At 47.7% G+C, this 22,494-nt stretch overlaps 3 protein-coding genes across 3 annotated transcripts; 2 read left to right on the plus strand and 1 right to left on the minus strand.

The window, feature by feature from the left end:
- The first annotated feature begins 3,411 nt into the window (after positions 1-3,411).
- LOC136513724 (protein DEHYDRATION-INDUCED 19) lies at positions 3,412-6,306 on the plus strand. Its single transcript, XM_066507677.1, has 5 exons — positions 3,412-3,748; positions 3,858-3,997; positions 4,911-4,988; positions 5,116-5,393; positions 5,847-6,306. The coding sequence occupies exons 1-5, from the start codon at positions 3,676-3,678 to the stop codon at positions 5,953-5,955; spliced, it is 678 nt and encodes a 225-aa protein (XP_066363774.1). The 5' UTR covers positions 3,412-3,675; the 3' UTR covers positions 5,956-6,306.
- A 690-nt stretch (positions 6,307-6,996) lies between these two features.
- LOC136513723 (uncharacterized) lies at positions 6,997-11,140 on the minus strand. Its single transcript, XM_066507676.1, has 3 exons — positions 10,647-11,140; positions 9,636-9,911; positions 6,997-8,683 (listed from the first exon to the last, which is right to left on the minus strand). The coding sequence occupies exons 1-3, from the start codon at positions 10,746-10,748 to the stop codon at positions 7,502-7,504; spliced, it is 1,560 nt and encodes a 519-aa protein (XP_066363773.1). The 5' UTR covers positions 10,749-11,140; the 3' UTR covers positions 6,997-7,501.
- A 7,692-nt stretch (positions 11,141-18,832) lies between these two features.
- Positions 18,833-21,646, plus strand: LOC136513172 (3-deoxy-manno-octulosonate cytidylyltransferase-like). The gene is made up of 8 exons (XM_066507161.1): positions 18,833-19,192; positions 19,709-19,754; positions 19,867-19,953; positions 20,050-20,174; positions 20,385-20,524; positions 20,603-20,654; positions 20,759-20,869; positions 21,110-21,646. The coding sequence occupies exons 1-8, from the start codon at positions 18,950-18,952 to the stop codon at positions 21,200-21,202; spliced, it is 897 nt and encodes a 298-aa protein (XP_066363258.1). The 5' UTR covers positions 18,833-18,949; the 3' UTR covers positions 21,203-21,646.
- Positions 21,647-22,494: the final 848 nt, after the last annotated feature.

A 22,494-nucleotide genomic window follows, 5' to 3' on the forward strand; every position in this document is an offset into this window, starting at 1 on the left:
GTTGATTTAGTTAGTAATCTAGTGAGATATATATATAGATAGATAGAAACATAGATACATAGGTACATAGATATAGTTAGATAGGTATTTAGATATATAGTTATATATTTAGTTAACTAAATATGATATAGCTATTTAGTGAGTACACTACATATGTATACGTAGTTATTATCTTATTTACATAGTTTGTAGTTACAAAGTACTTGTTAGGTACTATCTATCATCTAATTTGGACTAAAGGATATATGTTTCGTTACATGTTTGAACTAGATGGATAACCTAGTGATCATATATCATAGAGGCACCAGTTGAAAGCGATCTCTATGGATATGTTGAGTTTGTTGACATGCAAAGCGTGTCTATGCTATTCAATGATAGGCCTTTATTTAGTGAGATGGTTGTAAGAGCTCGAGAGAAGTTGTATTGCCTTAGAGATGATGGTATTGCAGTTGATGGTGTACTGCACCTAGGTTCTCCTCCCAACATCTTCACAAATAGATCTCCGAAGGAAAGAATTTAGAATCTAGACCCTTAACACATCTTGGCGCCAGCGTCTCTTGCGCCAAGCTTCTGGGCTCGAAGTGGACGTGGAAGGTGACATGCCAGGAAGCTCGGCGCCAGTCACCCTGACGCTGAGCTCGGCACCGTAGATCTTAGCGCCGAGCCTTTATTACATACGGGCCCCACCCCTTTCTTCCTCTTTTCCTCTCCCTCTCTCACCCTAGCAGAGCAGAGCCAAGCTCTACCGTCGTCGCCCGCACACACGCCTCCAACGACCGCCCAAGCCCGCACGCACATCGCCGAGCCCTCGTCGGTCGCCCGCGCCCCGAGGCCACACCGCACCACCGTGGATGCCCCACACCCTGAGATAGACAAGCGCCACCATGGACGACCTGTGCACCGAGGCCGTGCAGGAGCGTCGCACCCAGCGGCCACGTCGCCCTCCCGCGCCGCACCGTTGCCCGTGACTGGCCACCCATGCCGTGTCGTGCCCAACGCCCCTACGCCCGTGCCCCGGTCCCCTCGTCGGTTCCTGCCCCCGCGCCGCGCTCTCTCCTCACCTTGCCCTCGCCTCGCCTTGCCGCCTTCCACCGCCGGCCTCGGCCGTGGCCACCGTGCATCTCGTGCCCATCGAGCCGGACTCGCCGCGCGGAGCGTCGGGCACCCCACGCTCATCGCGCGCCATCGTCGGCCTCGGCACCTGCAGCGGCCGGCTGTGCCACCGCTGGGCCGTATCGTCGTTACGTGTTTGAACTAGATGGATAACCTAGTGACCATATATCATGGAGGCACCGTTGAAAGCGATCTCTATGGATATGTTGAGTTTGTTGACATGCAAAGCGTGCCTATGCTATTCAATGATAGGCCTTCATTTAGTTAGATGGTTGCAAGAGCTTGGGAGAAGTTGTATTGCCTTAGAGATGATGGCATTGCAGTTGATGGTGTACTGCACCTAGGTTCTCCTCCCAATATCTTTAGACGAATGATCTCAATTGGTTGTGCGGATCAGTGGGAGAACTATGTGAGATCAGCTATGAAGAGCCAGCTGCAATGTTTGGATGTGGTTGTACATCGGGTGTTAGTTGATCCCATCCCTCATGGGTTTTCCCCATCAATGGATTAGCAGGCACACATCGACCCTCCCGTTTCGAAACCTTATATGGATATGGAAATTGCACCTACGGTTCTTAATGCTAAATCTATCCCTAATGCGGTAGTTAGAGATGCTTGTCAGACTCATATTTTCATGGCAGATCCTCCTCATGAGATCCCTTTGACACAGAATCATCCGAAGTAAGTGTCTTAACCATATGGATTTTTTAAGCTTACTTCATGCTTGTTTGGACACTACAAACTTCAACGTATTCTTAGGGTTTATCATAGCTCGATCTCCATAATCGCACAGAGGAGGTTCTCGAGTCATCTAACTGCGGCTAGGTGCTTCTCCTTAGCTGTCATTAGCGGAGAAGTTAGGGGGAACCCACCGCTTGAAGTACTCATGTGGATGTCTTCCTCTAAACCAATCGTCGAAAAGAAGGTACCTAGGATCAAACTTGTCTGCACCGTCGATTCACTGAAAGAAAAAGTACCTCTCATGGTCCTACACAACGAGATTCCAATAAAATATTAGTAGCATACTTACACAAATAAAAAAAGGATAGTGGAAACAATTTCTTATATTAAAACGACTGCATGTGTAGAAGCAATGCGCCTGCTGTGTTTAGATGTTTCGATTGAAAAACATGGGCTGGGAAACCACAGTCATAGTTAGGGACAGAGAGGTCAAGAGGAACGAAAGCATCTTTGCTAGACGCGTCGGGGTATAATTCACAAGGACGACATCGTTTTCGCCAAAACTCCTCCCGAAACATTTCTTGCATCTAACAAAATGGATGTAATTTAACAAACAACAATCAAAACATCACAAATAAATGTCAATACGAACCGTAACTACAATACAACCAATTTCGTTCTAAGAACCGAAAGCAATTAACATTAAACCTTAAACTAGGGTTTTCCATTTGATGTATAACAATGAACCCATAACATAACTACATGCGTCTAGATTTGCTAGCTTTTTCACGTCTTGGCATCATCCTACGGTTGTATAATATATATATTAAGGGAAAGAATGAAACCCTAAGTAATGACGATTCTTAAGTTCAAAAATCCGACTAATATATATCGAATCGATGTAAAAAAATTAGAAGAGGAGCGAGGATACCTTACTCTCAAAGATCTACGAATCAAATCAAAGTTTTCAAGGTCCAATATACCGATTCGTGAGCTAGGGTGAAGTGAGGAGAGAAAAAACCCGAGAGGAAGGAGAAAGAAGAGAAAGAACGCTCGGACAGAAAAGTTGGGGCGGGGTTAAAATGAAGGCTCGGCGCCAGTCACCCTGACGCCGAGCTCGATGCCAAGATCTACAGCGCCGAGCTCGACGCCAGGGTGACTAGCGTCGAGCTTCCTGCCATGTCACCTTCCACGCTCGCTTCGAGCCTAGGAGCTCAGCGTCAGGGACGCTGGCGTCGAGACGTGTGGTGTCGAGCTAAGAGTCCAGATTCACCCTGGCGTCGAGCTTCCTGCCATGTCACCTTCCACACTCGCTTCGAGCCTAGGAGCTCAGCATCAGGGACGCTGGCGTCGAGACGTGTGGTGTCGAGCTAAGAGTCCAGATTCTAAAATATTTCCTGTAGGAGTCTATTTGTGAAAAACTTAAAAAAAAAAAGTGGGCTAAAACGAAAAAATTCGGTCGTCCCGCGCCACACGTCATCCGCGGCGAAATTTCACGGGCTGACTACTCAGTGGGCGACGACCTGACCGGCTCTGCTCTGCCTGCTCACCTCACCTCACCGCACTCTCCCGGCGCGGGCCGGCGGGGACGGCGACCGCACGGCGAATAAAAAAAAAAAAACCAGCGGCGCCACGTCCCCCTCCTCCTCCTCCTCTCTCTCCGCATCTCACCCTCACCTCCCAATAAGAGAGGGCCCTCGGCTTCCCCCTCCCTCCCCTCCTGCGCTCCAGCTCCCCTCCATCCTCGGCCAAAAATCTGCGGCGAGCTCCGATCCGATCCGACTACTCCCCACGCCGCAGAGGCCGTGCGAGCTGATCGCGCGGCGGTCGAGGATAGGAGAGACGTATCCCTCCGCCCGCTCCCGCCGGACCGATCGACCCATGGACTCAGAGCACTGGATCTCGCGCCTGGCCGCCGCGAAGCGCTTCTACGCGGCGCAGCTCGGCCACAGCGGTGCGGCGACCGCGCTCCCTCCCGTCCCGTGTTCCGTTCCGCTGCGTTTGCCTTCGTGGTGGGAGGTGTTTCTGATCGCTTCACCCTCGGCTTGCTTTTGCGGGCGCAGATCGGGCGGGGATGGAGGAGCTGGACATGGACGAGGAGGTCAGGCCCGAGTTCGCCTGCCCCTACTGCTACGAGGACCACGACGTCGGATCCCTCTGCGCGCACCTCGAGGAGGAGCACCCGTTCGAACCCCAAGCCGCGGTGAGTGCCCCACACCGGGTGCCTTAATCTGATGCGTTTTGCCTCCTATGGATGGCTAGAGAGGATCGAACAATTTTTGCTTGGTTGACCTGGATGGCTAGAGAGGACCGAACAATTTTGTGCTTGGTTGACCCGGGGAGTGGGGACTGACCTCATGATGCTAGTCGCGTAGGGGCGGATGCTTGATTATATGGGTTAAATACCTTGTTCTGATGGAATTTGGAACTATCAGCTCGTTTGCGTTGACTTGAAGAACGAGATTTTTTTTTGGGAGATCTATGGACACGAGAAGTATTAGAAAGATTGTATAATTTGATACTTACATTATCCTTTTAGTCTGACTAAATGAAACTAGAGTTTTGGGATATGAATATATGACCACTTAGAGCTATTGCCATCGGTAGCTCTTCTCGTAGATGCAAAATGATAGCTAATGTATCATTCGTCAGTGTTATAAGCCTGTGGCTTGAGTGTTTGCTAACATACAACCATGGACTGAGGTCTGCTACAAAAAGGCTTAGCTTACAAATATGCATTTGGAGAAGAAAGGTTTCAAGTTTGATCCCAAGAACGAACATCACTGCCTTTGTACTAGTGAACTGCAACAACAGCTTTGGAAGGAACACAATAACTCAGTATCAGGGGTAGAACTTCTAGCTTATCCTAAGTTGTAGATTTAAGAGCTCTTAGTTGTCTCCAATGTTACAGGATCTGCTGCGTGTCGATTTGAGGACCCCTTCTCTTTGCCTCAGTTGAATTGATCTTTTATTTATCTGTTCTCCCCCAAAAATATTGTGTAAGCTATAGCCTATAGCATGGATGAAACTCACCTTAATGATGTTGCTTTTTTGACGTAATAATGATTCATTTTGCTGGTCGCTTCTTGCCCTGATTTTTGCACTGCCCATTTCAGGCTTGCCCTGTTTGCTCTGAGATGGTTACGAAGGATATGGTTAACCATATTACTATGCAACATGGATATTTATTCAAGGTATCCTCACATTGTGGACATGTAAATTCATGGTTCTTGAGCTCACCAATTCATGCATAAAAATGTAGCTGGTCAATTTACAAAGTTATTTTTCCCTGAAACTCATTCACCTTCTGACCTCCTGCAGAATCGTCGCCGGTTGCGCAGATTCATTATTCCAGGCAGCCAAGCCCTTTCTTTACTGAGCCGAGATCTACGGGAAGCCCATTTGCAGGTGCTTCTAGGAGGCGGACATAGGTCAAGCAACAATAACAGCACCACAAATATTTCAGCTGATCCTCTCCTGTCATCATTCGGCCTTAGCTTCCCTACATCAGATGCAGAGCAAACATCCAAATCGACTATTTCCATTCCTGATGATGCTACGATGGTAAAAGAAACACCTACTCAGGCACGGAAGTTAAGGTATATTTTATACACATCCATGCTAAAATGAAACACTAGTATTGATATATTCAAGTTGATAGGCTTACAACCACATTATTTTTCACCCAATCACGCGAACATCATAATCTTCAGGTTACTTTCTGGACTAGTTCAGAGTCTAGCTGAATGGTCTTGTGTGACAGGGAAATCTTATGTGGCCATGCAAATCTGAGCCAGTAGTCTTCTAGATAGCTCATTTTTGTTTTCCTTTGATATATGCCTTTTATTGAACAATAATAAGTCTTCCAGCCAGCAAATCGGTTTCATTGAAAAACGATAAGCAGTGTAGTAACAAACTTCTCACCGCCTTTTGCAACTTGCTATTTTGTAAATGCATGGATAAAACAGGTTTTCCGTGCGATTAAATCCTACCCATCTGACAATTGATCGTACACCGTTCAATCATCCGCTGTTCTTTTTTTGGTGGCACAGTATCGATTCGTCCCTCACAAGTGAAGAAAGGGAGCAGAAACGGAAGCAAGCCAGCGTCAGAGCCACATTCGTGCAAGACCTGCTGCTCTCTACTCTATTCGGGGACTAATAAATCAGGGCGAGCTTAAGTTATCACTGCAAGTGTGCTTCCCGGTGCAGATCTGCAAAGACTAGCCTGCTCCACCCAACTTTGAATTCCTCGACGGAACATACGCGCGCATCCGGGGTGCTAGCCTTCGTCCCCTCCAGTAAGGTGCAGAGTCGATGTGGGCATGATGTGTCTTCTAAGTTATTGTGAGCCGGTCTCTATCTATCTTCAGTTCCTTCACAACTGACGATCAGCATGTGGTATGCATGCAAGTCGCGGTTGTGCGTGTACCTCTTCTGTGTCTGAACTCTGAAGCATTGGTTTGTTGTACCAACATAATAATAATGTTGCAACAGCGGATGGCTATGCATACACTGCAGTGTGTAGGAGCAATTAAACGAGTTCCGAAACTACAGCGCATGTCTATACACTGAACTGTATAGCGAGCATTTAACGAGTTCCGAAACTGTCTAGATTTGGATGTCGTTAGCCCATGTGCGCCAGACCGCCAGTGAAGTCTAAGAGCCTGACTGGCCTTATCGTAAACAGAAAGAGGATTCGATCGGTTTGCTGTGGTTGGCGGCACGACCGGCTGCCTCCCTTCAAAGAATGTTGAGCAGCGCCTGTTGTGAAAGAAAAAAAAAAACCGGACCGGTACTTGATCCAACCCACAGCATTCAGCGATGTGGATGTGTTTCCTCGGTCGCCGTAGGCCATGACGATGAGAGGGGTTGCAACGGCGTGCCGCGATGCAAGCCCAAGGGCGCAGGTATCAGCAGAGGCGGAAGGAGAGATTGGTCGGCAACCAATTATCATGACTCCACAATTACCAAATAAAAATCCCAGTTCATAGAAGCTGCTGGAACCCGAGAGATCTCTCTTTAAGTTGTTCGATATTCCGTACTCATGATATCATCCACGCAAAACTCGCAATTCAATTGAATTTATTTCAAAATCAAGTCAATTGAACTTCACATCCATCTCTTTCTCACAACTCAAATTATCGTATCTTTCACATATGACAATTCAACTGGCGTCTGAGCAGATGAACGAGCTCAACTCTTCATAAGAAAGTAGTAACAACCAACAAATTATCATATATTTTCATATTGCAAACGTGCGTGTGCAAGTCCACGGGTTACAAGCACATATGTCCATTAAAAGGTAGGACATATGCCAGCATCATTTAAACTAATCTAAACAGTCTTATTTCATCTCGATCCTCCAGCTAGAAAAAATAAGCTGGTGAGTATGTAATCCTGGCAGATAAAAAGATGCCAGAGGAAATACCTGAAGATTTCCAACGATAATGAAGTACATAACGAGAAGGGCGGGCCTGGTGCAAACGGTAGAGTCTTACCGCCTGTGACCAGAAGGTCCCGAGTTCGAGTAGCAGTCTCCTCGCATTGCACAGGCGAGGGTAAGGCTTGCCACTGACACTCTTTCCCAAACCCCGCACAGAGCGGGAGCTCTCTGCACTGGGTACACCCTTTAGTGAAGTACATACCGAGATATATCACACAAACAACTCATGAGTAAGCGTGGCAGCTGCATTTGTCGTTCTTAACTATCCAGACCATGCATGAGGAGCTACCCCATGGCTAACAGAGCTCAACCTATCATGCAGGTGGTTATATTCTGCAGGCTGGCCTGCAGCCACCATACGGAGTGCAAGGCCCTCAACTTGATCCTTTGAGTAACCCATCCGAGCAACCTTTTCAGCAATGTCTACTGGATGGTTCTGCACTGACTGAGGGCCCAAGTGATGAAGCACCATGGGAGCACTGCAATGTGCTTGTTGATTAAGGACAGCAACAATAGTAGCAGGATTGCTGGAAGGGCTTCCATAAGCAGGGCTGTAGGTCTGTGCATTCCCTTGTACCGTGTATGATGCGACACCACATGGATTAACTTTGCTTGGCTGAGGTACAAATGAACCATTGCTGCGTGAATGAAGCTGCTGATGCTGCTCCGCCAACGGAACAGAAACCGTGTTGCTTTGTACATAAATAGGAGCAGTTTCATGATGCTTCAGCTGGGACGAGGAAATTGTGGGGTATGAAGGTGGCACGACCATGCCCCCGGTGCGTGCCTCAGCGTTACCACATGCAGACTGATGAGCCCCATATGGAGGATATACTAGTGTCACCTGTGGTGTGCTATGAGCATGTGGAGAGGACGTTTGCAGCTTAACCATCTGTGCTGGACCTTGCTGGATATTGCTGTACTGCTGCTGCTGTACCACCTGTGGTTGTGGTTGCCTTGCCTGGGACTGAACCTGCTGACCGGTTTGATGTTGCCATTGATGCTGCGGTTGAGGGTAGAACTCTGGTGCCTGACTGGTTACCTGAGGTACCTCAACTACTGTCTGTGGCTGAGTTTTCCGAGTGTGTGTCTGCACAGATTGAGCAGCAGCTTGAAACATTTGGGCCTGTCTGTGCTCCAGATGACTTTGGCCTCGCATACAGTACACAGCAGTTTGGTTCGAGCGCTGCTGGTCTTGGACTGGCACCAGTTGCTGTAGAATAAGGCCACTGCAACTTTGGAATTGCACAGCAGGAGACTGAATAGCATTTACTTGGTGAAATGGCACAAGGGCAACCTCATTTTCTCTAGTCATGAAAGCTGATGGAGCAGTACCTTCACTCTTTTGTGCAGAATCCTCATGTACTACCTGAAGTTTGCTCATTTCTTTCTGAGTTTCAGCAAGCCCCTGCTTCTCCTGAACGACCTGCACAGATTTCTGAACCTGTCCATGAAAGTAGGTCCAGTTATGAGTGAAACTATTGAAAATGTCATCACAGGTTAATGAGACCATAAGTTGGACATAACTGAAGGTAAAAAAAAATGTGCAAAGGATGTCAACAGTGAAGTTTATCTCAGTAGTCTGCCACAATTTGAAAATCTACAGAAAATAGGCACTGCTACAACTTTCTGCAATACTATCCGATCTGATTTGTGTGTGTGTGTTGTTGTTGTTGTTGTTGTGTGTGTGTGTGTGTGTGTGTGTGGGGGGGGGGGGGGGGGGGGGGGGGGGGGGGGGGGGCGGGGGCGCTAGGAAACGAAACTTGTTTGCTAAGCATGTCTCAGATTTCATGTGTTTTGCATAATATCCACCTACTCACAATCTAAATACGACTGCTAATCTATGCACACTAAGCTGATAACGTATTGTTACCAAAGCATAAAGATTCAGTTCAAATGGATCTTGATTCAGCACTCTGCATGAGCAGTGCTAAGACTCGATGAGTTTGTGTATTCCTGAGAGATCCAAACAAATCAATAAAGCGTGTGTCTGCAGAAACTGATTTAATGTGCACTTGATGAATGTCTAATGATTCAACTGAAAAAACATTCCACCGTATTTTTTCAGTTACATGATATAATTGGAAAACACCATCCTTTTTTTTTAAAAAAAAAGAGAAGATCTCTGCTTTAATCAAAAGCAAAACAGTCTGTTCATGACATGCATTTTGTACTGTTCAGCCATAACCAACACTATGGCAAATGGCAAATTCTACCCAAACAATAGCCTATAAGAAATAGGAAATGGAATCTACTTACATAAAAAATTGAAACCAAACATAAAGCGTTGAGAGTTTATGGTGATGATACTTCACAGTAGACAGTAGTGCATCATGCAACAGAGCTCAAATAAAAATAGCAAGTACTTTGATATTCAATGTATAAAAAAGATATACCTCTTTCACTTGCTTTTCAAGGCACTGAAAGTTGAGATTTGCTTCGTTATGATAATCCATCACATCACTTCGCAATTCTCCAATGGACCTTTCCAGCTTATAGCAATATAACTCCAATTGTGACAGCCTACCACTGATAACTTCCAGTGAATTCAACAAGTTATCTGCTTGTTTCTTCATGCATGTTTCTATAGCGTCTGTCACGATTTCTTTAGAAATCTTTTCTTGCTCATGGAAATTAACAAATGACATCAACAGTCTGTTCTCCTGAAAATCCTGATTCATTGGGATAATAGACACATTAGACCACATAGGATGAACATAAAAGTTTAGCATATAAGATGGACAATCTCTCTTGTGCCTAGTTACAGAGAACAGAACCACAACAACTTAACGTATCACTGCATCAGGCACCTAAGGACAAATCTCCTTAGGCAGCGTTGCACCTGATTGTCATGCTACCCTAGTAGTAGCAAGAGCCCCAGGAATCTGAAAAGTCAGCTAACAGAAACGAGAAATCTCGACGCGAAAATGGCTAATTCGTCCCCTCCTTTTACTCCAACGGTCCAGAATAATCAGAAAAACAGCAGAACCAAGCGTACCCAAACCCTACGCTTCAAAAGCGGCTAATGAGCATCCCAATCCGCAGTCACACACAAGCAACAGACGATAACCCCCACAACCGTTGGCACAAATCAGAACAAGGCAGCAAGGTGCACCACCATCCCGGCAACGAGCCAACGAACGAACCCGGCGCTCTTGTCAACGCACCACGCGCGCACACGAAACCACTACACAACCGTTGGCACAGATCAGAACAAGGCAGCAAGGTGCGCACCCATTCCCGGCAACGAGCAACGAACCCGCCGCTCTTGTCAACGCACCACAAGCACACGGAACCACTCGGTTCGGAGTCTGGACACCAACCTATTCCCCCAAGCCCAAGAGGCCAAGACAGCATCAGGCGCGGAGATCTCGCGCAGATAGATCGGAAGGCGAGCGGGTCCGTACCTTCTGCCGGAGCGCCTGGTCGAAGGAGCAGCGCTTGGGGTCGGGCAAGAGGCCGAAGGCGCCGGAGACGGATGCGGCTGCGGGGCGTGCCGGGGACGCCATGCTGTGCGGCGGTGATCGGTGGCTGCGCTAGGGTTTCCTCCGGGGCGGCTCTGCGGTGGTCAGAGGATTCGCACGGGAAGGGAAGCGAAGGGACGACGAAAGGGAGGAGGAGGCGTGGGCGAGGAGTGGAAGCCAAGAGAAAACAGGAGTAAAAGCTAAAGAAGCGTTCGAAAAAAGCGGTGCAAAGCGAGCGAGCGGGCGGCGGGGCGACTGGCGAGTTCCGGTCCGGGGGCGCGGAATAAATACGGCGGGGTGGTGGCGCCGTGCCGTGGACCCGTGGTGGGGGGGAAAGGGAAAAGAGAGGGGGTGGGCTCGGCACGAGCGCACGGCGCGGCGGCCACGCGACCCGAGGGCGGCTGCGTGCGCGCCTGCCTGCCTACTCCTCTGCCCGGTGCGGACCGCGGGCATCCGCGCGGTTTGGTTGGTCAGGTCCTGGACCGTGCGTGTTGCCGTGCAACCGAGACGCTCGTGATCCGCGCGGGTCAATGCCATGCCGCCTGGTTTTATTGCACCGCACGCGAGGCGTGAGGACTGCGTGGGGGGTGTGGCGCGGGGACGCGGACGGATCGCCTGCCGCCGCCGCGATCGCCGTACGGGTACGGCTGGCAGTGGCAGGTACTACTAGCACCATTCGCTGGGTCCTGGGGTCGCCTCGCCGGCGTGTTTCACGACTTGCAGTCATCCTGATTGTCCGGCATCCGGCGGATGGCCTGTGGAATGGCGCACGGACACGGCACCCCGTTCTCCGCGGATCGCCTAGTGTGAAAAGTTGACGTGGATAGGAATGCCCTCGCCCATGCGTGCGACACTGTAGATCATACGAGTGCTCTTCGATCCTGATCGGGAAATCGTGGTTTGCAGTCAGACCCGTGTACCATGTGTTAGCGTCGGAATGACATCTGGTCATTCTGGCTCCGGCGGCTGTGCTACGTCGATCCGACCTGCACTGTTTGACAGCAACGACACGGAGACGTGAACGTAGCACAGAGACGCGTTCAAAATAGACGGGCAGGCTGTATTGACAGGTTGGCTGCCGAAAGAAAAGGCCCAATTGACAAGTCAATGGTATCCCGTTGCTTACAAAAACCCAACTTGTATATGGACTACTCGTACTGCTGCACTTCCATCTAAAGATTTCTTTCATAGGCCTGCTTTTCCAGACCTCAGACGTTGATCTCCCGCCCGAAATCTGCAGCTGCAGGCGTGCCCACAGACCAGGACACAGCACGGCCACACGAAACCAAAAGAGAGAAAAAGATGGCGTTGCATTGCGTTCTGGTTTCTGGTGGATGCTGCCGGGACAACCAGACACGTAGCGGCACCGTACATGTGGCTCGGCTCTGCGGATAGGCACGGGGGCGAAGCGAATCTGGAAGTGAGATGTCACGCTGACTTGGATTCGGTGAATAATAAGAAAAAAAAAACGGAGGGGTTGGTGCGTGGCTGCCGGCTCGTGACGCCCCCTCCCTGCTCCGCCACACGAAAACCTGGCATATTAGGATGTGGCGGGCGACGCCCCGATGAACCCTTTCGCCGGGCCACACAGTGCCGCATGCCGCCACCGCCCACCGGGAGACATGTGCGGGACCGCAACTGGGGAATCCATGCACGGAATTCGGGTGACCGGATCTGATTTTGTGCTCAGGGCTATGTATGGACAAGAGGGGAAACGCATGGACAATTGGCCATGGGCCACGGCTTATGACTTGTTAATTTTCTTATGAGTGGCAGTGGCCCAGTCAGTGCAAGTTGGGCGACGGTGACCCGCGCTCGCTGGGCGTACGATGTACGCGTCCTTCTAGTTCTCCCTCCATCCGAATAAAGGTCTGAAAAAAAGTAATTTTCGTATTTTATTGAGTCCATTTAATTTTAATTTGGTAAAATGTACGAAAATATTATGCTCTGTGATATTTTATAATATGTAATAGGTATTATTAGATTAATCATGAAATATATTAATTTATACTATTTTCAACTAATCTAGTTATAATTTTAAAAAGTTTGACTAAATTTAAATCTAAGATTACTCTTTTTTTCAGACAGAGCAAGATTTTCACAAAAAAAAAAGAAAAAGAATTGGGTCTTCAAGTAACACGTGAGTCACATTTATTTGGCTATCTAATGTAACGCTAGGCGTGAATCCTGATACACGGACACGGCCTGCTAGTTATTATGATGTTCATATACGAACGCGCCAATGCCCTCACGCAGGTGCAACGAGGTCCACTCCGTGTTCAAGGTACGGGCGTTTGAGCGGAAGCAGGGATTATACTTCCATGCATGATAGGGCTCTTGACAAATCACATCGTCGCCGAGGCTCTCTAGTAGTCTCTGCAACGTTGATTGAAATGAAATGCACACAGCTTTCTCACGCGTTTCCCTACACTGCACGCAAATGCGTGATGAAGTACTAAAAAGTTCAACGTGCCGATTTGAAATGGTCGTAAAGTTCAAGATGTCAAGGTTTTGGCTGAAAGAAACCTGGTTATTGGTTAATTAGAGAGAGGAAATTACGAGGATCAACCATACTCGTTTTGTCAAGTAAAAAGTACAAGATTAGGCTATCAGCAGCATACTTAGTTGACAAGAAAGCAATCACGCACTACTGCCGGACAATCCTGGAGAGCTGAAGTATCGTGTCAGTGTGAGAAGTAATCAACAAGTAGGTAAATATTTGTAGTTTTGTCGTACGTTGTGGTCGGATGTGGTCTAGTACTCAATGATACATGGTTTATACTGGTTCAGGCAATGTGCCCTACGTCCAATTTCAGTCGGTCGGTGACTTTATTCCTGAGCCCAGGTGCTTAAAGTTTGCAGTGGGGTTACAAACGAGTGGGAATAAGATGAAAGTGTTAGAGGTCCAGTCGGACTCTGGACTGAAGGGCCAAGAGTGACAGAAGCTCCTACGTGCGCTATAGTTGGCCAACCGGGCCGCCCGGCCTGGCACGGGCACGGGCCCGGTCAGGCACGGCACTAAGCGGCACGGTGGCCCACCGTGCCGTGCCTGACGTGCCACCGTGCTGAGACAACAGCCCAGGCACGGCCCTATCAGGGCTGAAGCGTGTCGTGTCGTGCCTCCAGGCACGGTGGCACGTCAGTGCCGTGCCAGCCCAGGCACTATGAACATTTTCTGTCACAAGCAATTTGGCAGCATCATATTTAACTTCACAAGCACATTTTCAAATCAACAACTCCAGAAATTGAAGTGGAGAAGCAAAATCAGATCAAACACACAGAGAGTTAAGAAAATAGTAATAGATAGGGAGCTTGTGCAATGGCTGCCTCATTAAAAACCCACCTAGGTAAAACTCACCCTTGTAAGAAACCCTAGGCAGAAAAAGAGTACAGAAAAAGAGTACAGCCAAGCTCCAGATAAGTTCATTGTTCTTAATCTTACATCATTGTCCAAGTTTTAAATTACAATCCTATTACAGAAATGATAACTAAGAGAGAAACTAATTGTCCAAGGTCTTCAAAAGCTTCTTCAATAATCCTTGTCCAGTTGTCCTTGTCCTCCAAATTGTGCTGCAGAGAGAACAGAGTTAGCATTAGGATAATGATATAGATTTACTGATGTCCTCCACATTGTGTTAGGTTTTGGTTTAGTGATGTACCTTGGCATCAATAAGCACTAATCAAGATAGAGTTCTTCAAATGCTTCTTCAAGCTCCTTGTCCTCCACATTGTGTTGCAGCCTTGCCTCCGCCAACTCTCATTCTTTGATGCAGGTGAGCATCTCCACCGTCTCCGGCTTCAGCCTCCTCCGCCGCTCCTCGATGATCCTGCCAGTCATGCTAAAAGTGGATTCTGAAGATATGGTAGACACAGGAACAGTTAAAACATCCTTAGCCATGATAGACAGCACTGGATATGTCAGTTTGTGCTCATGCCACCATCTCAAGATGTCAAATGAATCATCCAACTGGCTAACAGTGTCACAGTCCAAGTAGTTAACAAGTTCAGATGCATTAGAACCTATAGAAGTAGCAGCATGCAGCAAAGTAGTAGCAGATGTATCTATAGACAGATTAAGAGTAGAATGCAGCATAGAAGTAGAAGATGTACCCCCACCAGAAGAATTAGAATCATCATCATATATTTCATCCCAAGCAGACCTTTTCTTACCAGACAGGTTTTGAGGGACATCCTCCTTAACCTAATAGCTCCAAACTTCTCCTCATACTTATTGTAAACATCTGTCAGTCTAGCTCTAGTGCCAACCTGGTAAGCACTATAATCTGTACTGGTAAGGTTCATCAACTTTCTCAGCACTTTTGAGAAACCTTTCATTTTAGCTCTAGGGTCCAAGATGAATGCAAAAGAATAGAGCAAAGGTATGTCCCTCCAATACTTATTATATTTGTCTACCATAGGTTGAATCACATCTCTAAGGTGAATGTCATTAGCATAATTATTCAGGTGTATAGCAATTTTAACAAGATAATGAAGCATAAGTGGAGATGTAGGATAGTAAACACCAGACAATGCAACTGTAGCATCATAGAACAGTTCAAGAAACTTGAATACTTTTTCAGCAACAATCCAATGCTCCTCAGTTAGAAGCAACTCACCATCTTCAACTCTAGGATAGTTGGCATGAATGAAAGTAGTGAAAGGATCTTTATGAGGAAACAAAGTCTTAAGCATGAGATATGTAGAGTTCCACCTCACATCCATGTCCAACTGAAACTTTCTTGGCCTAAAACCAGCTGCAACGCAGTAGTTTTTGTATGCTGCAATTCTCTGGTTAGATGAGTTCAAAAATGATATTGTAGTTCTAAAAACTTCAATCAAAGGTTTAAGAAAGTCAAGTGCCTCCTTAACAATTAGGTTGATTATATGACATGCACAACGCTGATGCAAGAACATAGTAGTAACAGTAGATTCAGGATGTCTTGGATCCTCTGCAGGAACCTCAAGACCAAGATATTTAGACAAAATAGGTCTAAGCATACGCATGGCAGAAATATTAGATGAAGCATTGTCCAAAGTAACAGCAAACACTTTTTCAAGCACACCATATTCACCAAGTACAGATGCAACTCTATCAGCAATGTTCTGTCCATTATGGGAACAATCAATAAGCACAAGACCAAGCACCCTCTTCTCTAGTTGCCAATCAGGATTTATGTAATGGGCAACAACACTAAGATAATCCTCTTTGGCATTGCCAGACCATATATCGGAGGTAAGGCAAACATAGTTAACAGAATCAGAAGCAAGTCGTTCAACAAGCTTAACCTTTCTTTCATCAAACATTTTGGTCAAGTCTCTAGTGGTGGTTTGTCTAGAGACAGCAACAAACTTAGGATTATGAGCATTTTTTATGTACTCCTCAAAAGCATTAGATTCACCAAAGCTGATAGGAACATCTACCCTAGCAAGCAATCGACACAATTCAGTACGAGCACGCATAGGACAGTACTCCCAATTACGCATAGAACCATTAGGATTAAAAGAGATTTGAGACTGAGTATAGTTCCTAGTTTTCTCAAGCCTCTTAGCACATTTAGCACGGTGATGACGAAGATGTCCAGTGCCACCACTAGATCTACCGGAGTACTCCTTGTGGCAATGGATGCAGACAGCGCCAGACCTGATTTTCTTACCTTTGGGACTGATTTTGAAGAGCTTCTTGAAGTCGTTCCAGACATCAGAGGTAGATGGGCGTGATACCTTGTCATCGTTGTCGTTCTCACCGTCTTCTTCTCCACCACCCCCTTCTGGAGCATCAAGGTCGATGGGGTCCCCCTCTGCGCCAGCTCGAGCTCCACGGCCAAAGAGCTCTTCTAGGTCGTCTTCGCCCATGTTGTCATCTTCGTCATCACCAGGGAGGCCCCGCAGCCTCTCATCTTTGTCTTCATCTTCCATGGCCATGGCACTAGCCTCCACCGTGTCTTCAGAGACAGCGGGGGGCCAGGCCACGACCGGCATTCTCACTGGCGCTGGCCTCAAACGGCTGCCAAAACACAAAAGAGAAGAAGAAGAAGTTAGATCGGGAACGGAGAAGAAGAAGAAGTGAGACCAGATCTAGGGTTAGGGTTTCTTACCTCCCAGTCGCCGACGACGTAGAAGGAGCTCCGACTCCTCCGAGCAGCAGCGGATCTGTAGAACAAAACACACAAGTTAGAAGAAGTTAGATCGGGAATGGAGAAGAAGAAGAAGTGAGACCAGATCTAGGGTTAGGGTTTCTTACCTCCTAGTCGCCAGCGACGTAGAAGGAGCTTCGATTCCTCCGAGCAGCAGCGGATCAGCGGATCTGTAGAACAAAACACACAAGTTAGAAGAAGTTAGATCGGGAACGGAGAAGAAGAAGAAGTGAGACCAGATCTAGGGTTAGGGTTTCTTACCTCCCAGTCGCCGGCGACGTAGAAGGAGCTCCGACTCCTCCGAGCAGCAGCGGATCAGCGGATCTGTAGAACAAAACACACAAGTTAGAGAAGAACTGAAGACAAAGAAGCAAGATGAACGGGGAGCTGCGGGATGGCGAGAAGAAGTAGAGATGGGTATCCTACCTAGATCTTCGTAGCTCTGGCTCAGGAGCCACCGGAGGGCGAGACGTAGAGGAGGGGACGACGATGAGCCGCCGTCGCCCTCGCCCCTAGGAGTCGCCGTTCGCCACGGCTGACGGAGCACAAGCGAGGAGACTGGCGCGGGGGAGTGGGAAATGAAGTAGGGTTTGGGGTGGGAGAGGAGAGTGAGGCCGGCGCGGCTTATATACACCGTGTTCCAATGGTCGGATCCAACGGTTAGAATCATTTAGGGTTCCTGATCTAATGGCTGGCATTCATCAGGCCGTGCCGATGCCGGGCCAGGCCACTTTTTCGTGCCGTGCCTGTGCTGGCCCATGGGCCGAACTCAAGGCCTAGGCATGGGCACGGGTGTGGGCCGTGCCAGGCATGGGAACGGGGCCATGCGGGCCGGGCCGTGCTTGGGCCGTGCTTTATCGGGTCGTGCCCGTGTCAGCCCAGCGGGCCTGGCCCATCTGGAAAACTTTAACATGCGCTAAGTATTGGAACGTATGCTCTGTGTAGCTTTAGAGTTTTAGAGCCGTGGAGCTGTTCGAGTGCTCAGAATGTCTAAAGCTTAGCAGAGAGAGTCAGAATGATCATCCTCTCTTCGGAGAGAGCGCATCCCCTTTTATAGGTGAAGGGAACGACCTTACAAGTTTAGAGAGAGAGAAAGAGAATGTGTGTGCTACCTAGTCTTGTTGCCCACGCCATCAGGTACGAGACGATTTTGTCGGTGCCCATAATACTGTTGACGTCCAGATACATGTGGCAGGCTCCATCATGTTCTTCTGGTATGGCAAATATCGGCGCATACTATACTGTAGGACAAATGTCGGTGTCTACAACACTGTTCGTGTTCTAACATGTCTGAAAGGTTGCGAAGCACTCTTCTGGCATGACATGGTGGTACTATCCTACAGATGTGCAGGATACGGTCCTCGGTATTGCGGTTGACTTGAGCGCCTTACCTTATCTGCTCCACCTGATTCTTGGGTCTTCACCGAGCGGGTGTCCCCGGTCGGTCGTTCCCAGTCGTCTCCGACCGTGCCGGTCGGAGAAGAGCCGTAAGCAGAGGTTCGGTGTATTCCCGGTCGGAAAAGCGGGTCAGAGTCGGAAGCGAGCGTCGTTCCCTCCTTGGCCAGGCCTTCCGGTCGGAAAAGCGGGTCGGAGTCGGAAGCGAGCGTCGTTCCCTTCTAGGTCAGACTTTCCGGTCGGAGACTAGATCGCTCTTTCGGCCTGTCGTTAGGTATCTGGGCCGGCCCAGGAGTCGCGCGTTCATTGTAAATACCGTTTGTTGGGCTAAACTTTTGCTGAGAAACGGACCCATCGGAGACCCTGGGTTTATGAATCCGACAGAACGAGAGAACAACTTTTTTTTTTAGCAAAAGAACGAGAGAACATTTTTTTTAGGCAAAGAACGAGAGAGCAACCAGTAGTATGGACGAATTAAAGACAAGGGTTGGGCCGCCGAAAACCTTTCTGCACATGGCCGACTCGTGCTAGGCCGATTGAGGCCCAACATCGGAGTGGGCTGCGGCCTGTGACGTCGTACCTCGACAACCTCGTAGCCCGACTCCTCGTCCTCGTCAGGCTTGGGTTGTCCAACTGACAACCTCAGTCGTGTCAGTGTCTGTCAGAGCTCGGCGCGCGAATCTATGGGAGGGGGTCGTGCCGACTGCTGACGCCGCGATGCCGATCTGCGCGCCGTCGTCCGACTCCTCGTCGTCTTCGGGCTCGGGTGCGCGCGTGTGGGTACTGCACGGGCTAGCGCTCGGCGCGGCGGCCGCGGCCGCTGCCGCTGCCGTGGCATTCCTGTACCGGCGGCCGAGCGGGTTCCGCAGCCGCGCGGTGGGGATCATACCCGCGCGCTTCGCCTCCACGCGCTTCGAGGGCAAGCCGCTCGTCCAAATCCTCGGCAAGCCCATGATCCAGGTCCGCCTCCTTCTTCCTACCTTGTCTCATCGCATCTTTCAGAGGGAGCGAGGGGAAGCTTGCGGTAGAGAATCAATTTGGGGAAACTGTACCTGCAACTCGCGGTTGGGACTGCGAGGGGAGGTCGAATCGAATCGTGCTGTTTCAGTTGAGAGTGAACTATACAGTAGCTGTTCTGTTGGTTACTGAAATGTTGTGAATCGTTATGTCGTCCAGACTTCATTCCTCACGGTTCAATGTTTTTTCAGCATTAGAAGTCAGGCTTGAGTTTAATGAATTTCTATTTGATGGATTTTTGGAGAAGGAAAATGGTATAGCTGTTAGTTTTAGCCAGTTTTAATTTCTTGTCTGCAACTCATCCGGCAATCTGTATAATTCCTACTGCACCTCGTGCTGACACTTTTTTATACTGAATACAGGAGCAATGAAAGTGTGTCATTGCTTCTTCAGATTTGTCACTTTTTTTACATCTTATTTTCGTGTTCAGTTAAAAATTTGTGTGTTTCACACTTACAGAGAACATGGGAAAGAGTTATGCTAGCTTCTTCTTTGGACCATGTTGGTAAGCCCAAGATGGCTAATAGTAATCATTGATTGATTTCATTTGTTTGTCATGTTCACACATGTGCACCCCCACCCCCCCCCCCCCCCCCCCCCCCCCCCCCCCCCCCCAGTTGTGGCAACGGACGATGAAAGAATTGCAGAATGCTGTCGAGGATTTGGAGCTGATGTTATAATGACATCAGAATCTTGCAAAAATGGTATTGATTGTGTTGTTTTGTAGTTATATTATATTTTCATGATTATGTGGTAAAATAGTAATGTGTGTGTTTATTGGTATTTGCTTGATAACATAGGATCTGAACGCTGCTGCGAGGCACTAAAGATGCTTGAAAAACGTTATGATATTGTCGTCAATATTCTAGGAGATGAGCCTCTTATTGAACCGGAGATAATAGATGGTGTAGTTATGGCACTGCAGGTAGTTACTTACACAACACTGTCTTGATGTTGCTTGAACTTCTCTTCAGTTAAATCAAATGGTTCTTAGCATTTGTAGTTGGGGGCTATATATTTTCTTTAAGCGTACTCCTGAAAACAATACACATTTAACATTTACCTTGACCTTGTACACCTAAACACCCTGCGCCTCTGCAGATCTCTTGATCCCCTTTTATTGACCTTGTTTCAGCGAGCTCCTGATGCAGTCTTCAGCACAGCTGTTACTTCACTGAAACCAGAAGATGCATTCGACACAAATCGAGTGAAGTGTGTTGTGGATAATCAGGGCTACGCGATATACTTTTCAAGAGGGCTGATTCCATTCAATAAGTGAGGCACCAATAATTGTTTTAACTCTTCCATTGACTGTATTTTCACATGAAATCTTTCTGACTTTGACCATTTCAGATCAGGGAACATCAATCCAAAATATCCATATCTTCTTCATCTTGGAATCGCGGTATCTTATCTACCTTATGTTTATTTATTTGTATTTGCTTCATGGTCCTTTGATTAACCGACTTTCAGTTGACTTATTAATTAACCGACTATTCTCTCACGCAGGGCTTTGATTCAAACTTTTTGAAGATCTATCCAGAACTTCCACCAACACCGTTACAATTGGAAGAGGACCTAGAGCAACTGAAAGTACTTGAAAACGGCTATAGGATGAAGGTATTTTGGCATGGAACTCTAGAATCTATGAGATAGACAATGCCTGTTTTTTTACTGCTCTGATGAACTTTGTTCACGATGAACTTGTACGGTTTGAATGCTACTATTTTTCCATTGTGTGCTGTAGCATAATCTTTTTGTATGGTGCATACTGCATACCAGGTTACAGGCTCACCGTCTGTAGTTGATATATATCCTAGAGCACTGACTTTTGTTTCTGTTTGCTTTCCGTAATTGAAGGTGATCAAAGTTGACCACGATGCCCATGGTGTGGATGCACCTGACGATGTTGAGAAAATCGAAGCACTGATGCGGGTGAGAAACATTCAGTAGAAAATGAAGAGAAAGTAAGTGCTTTGCATAGGCTTGGTGGTAGACTTTTGGTTGATGCCCATGGTGTGGATGCACCTGAGGACGTTGAGAATATCGAAGCACAAAATGAAGAGAAAGTTTGTGCTTTATTGCTATCGGCATAGGCTTGGTGGGAGACTTTTGTTTGTGCTCTGCATCAATTCTTGAGGTTTGTGCTTCCTAAATTTTGAGTGGTTGAATATGTCACTTGCATTACTCCTCAACCAGCAGTTCAGCGCACAGGTGGATTGTATCTGTACTTCAGGAGTTAGTATAAGTACTTTCAGTCTCATGCACAGTGAAAACAAATCGTTTCTGGAGATGAAGCAATTGGGCAATGTAACAAAAGGGTAAAGACCCATCGATGCCGTGGGGCGTGACTGATAAGATAAATACAACAACTTCGCATTATTCTGTGGGTACTCACACGGAATGTCGCATCCATGGTTAATTGGTCATCTATTGTATCATTACCATGGTATTAAAAAGAAGTGACCACGTTTGCACTTCAGGGCTAGAAACCACCATTTTATGATGATCTAGTGTTTAGATTAAATCAGAGAGCTCATGCATAAGCATATATAAATGCATAATACAGTATCGGTTCGCGCGCGCCTTCTTGCCGTGTGATGGTTAGGCAATAGGCATGCAAGTGTGGGGCAGGCTTGGTTGTCACAAACACTACCCACTCTGTCCAACTAATTTTCTTTGGATTTGGATTTTGGGTCAACCCAGCCCACTCCATCCTTGGTTCTAGTTCCACAAGAGAGCACCAACACGGACCTGCGCCACGTCAGTTAGAACTCAAAAACAATCATAAACACAAGAAAATACTAGTCCTGGTGCGCATACAAACAGAAACGAACAAGCAGTAATTTCAGTCACCAAAGCCTAAAGGTGGCATCGGTAGACATTACCGATCCAAACAAAAACGATGAAAGAAAAGGGGAATCCCAAGGAACCCAGCACCGAACAAAAACGCAACTGAAGCACAGATGAAACGCGTTCTGAAGAACACAGATGGACACAGCTAACAGCATTTTCAGCTGTGTACCATCCTCGGAGGGTAGAGGCTGGAACTTAGTTTCATTATCTAAAAAAAACAGGGTTTGCAGCGCTCCGGCTCCTGTTAGTCCGTCAAACCAACAAAATCCTATGGAGTATGGACTCGGCATAGCAGCATTGCCCTGTTCCAAGTCTTTGACTTGGAGGTCTAGCTAGTTCCTCTGCGCTACCACAGTACCACTCCGTCCATCCCGTCGTGCTCGCCAGTC

This window comes from Miscanthus floridulus, chromosome 16 (genome assembly GCF_019320115.1).
Source record: "Miscanthus floridulus cultivar M001 chromosome 16, ASM1932011v1, whole genome shotgun sequence".
Lineage (NCBI taxonomy): Eukaryota > Viridiplantae > Streptophyta > Magnoliopsida > Poales > Poaceae > Miscanthus > Miscanthus floridulus.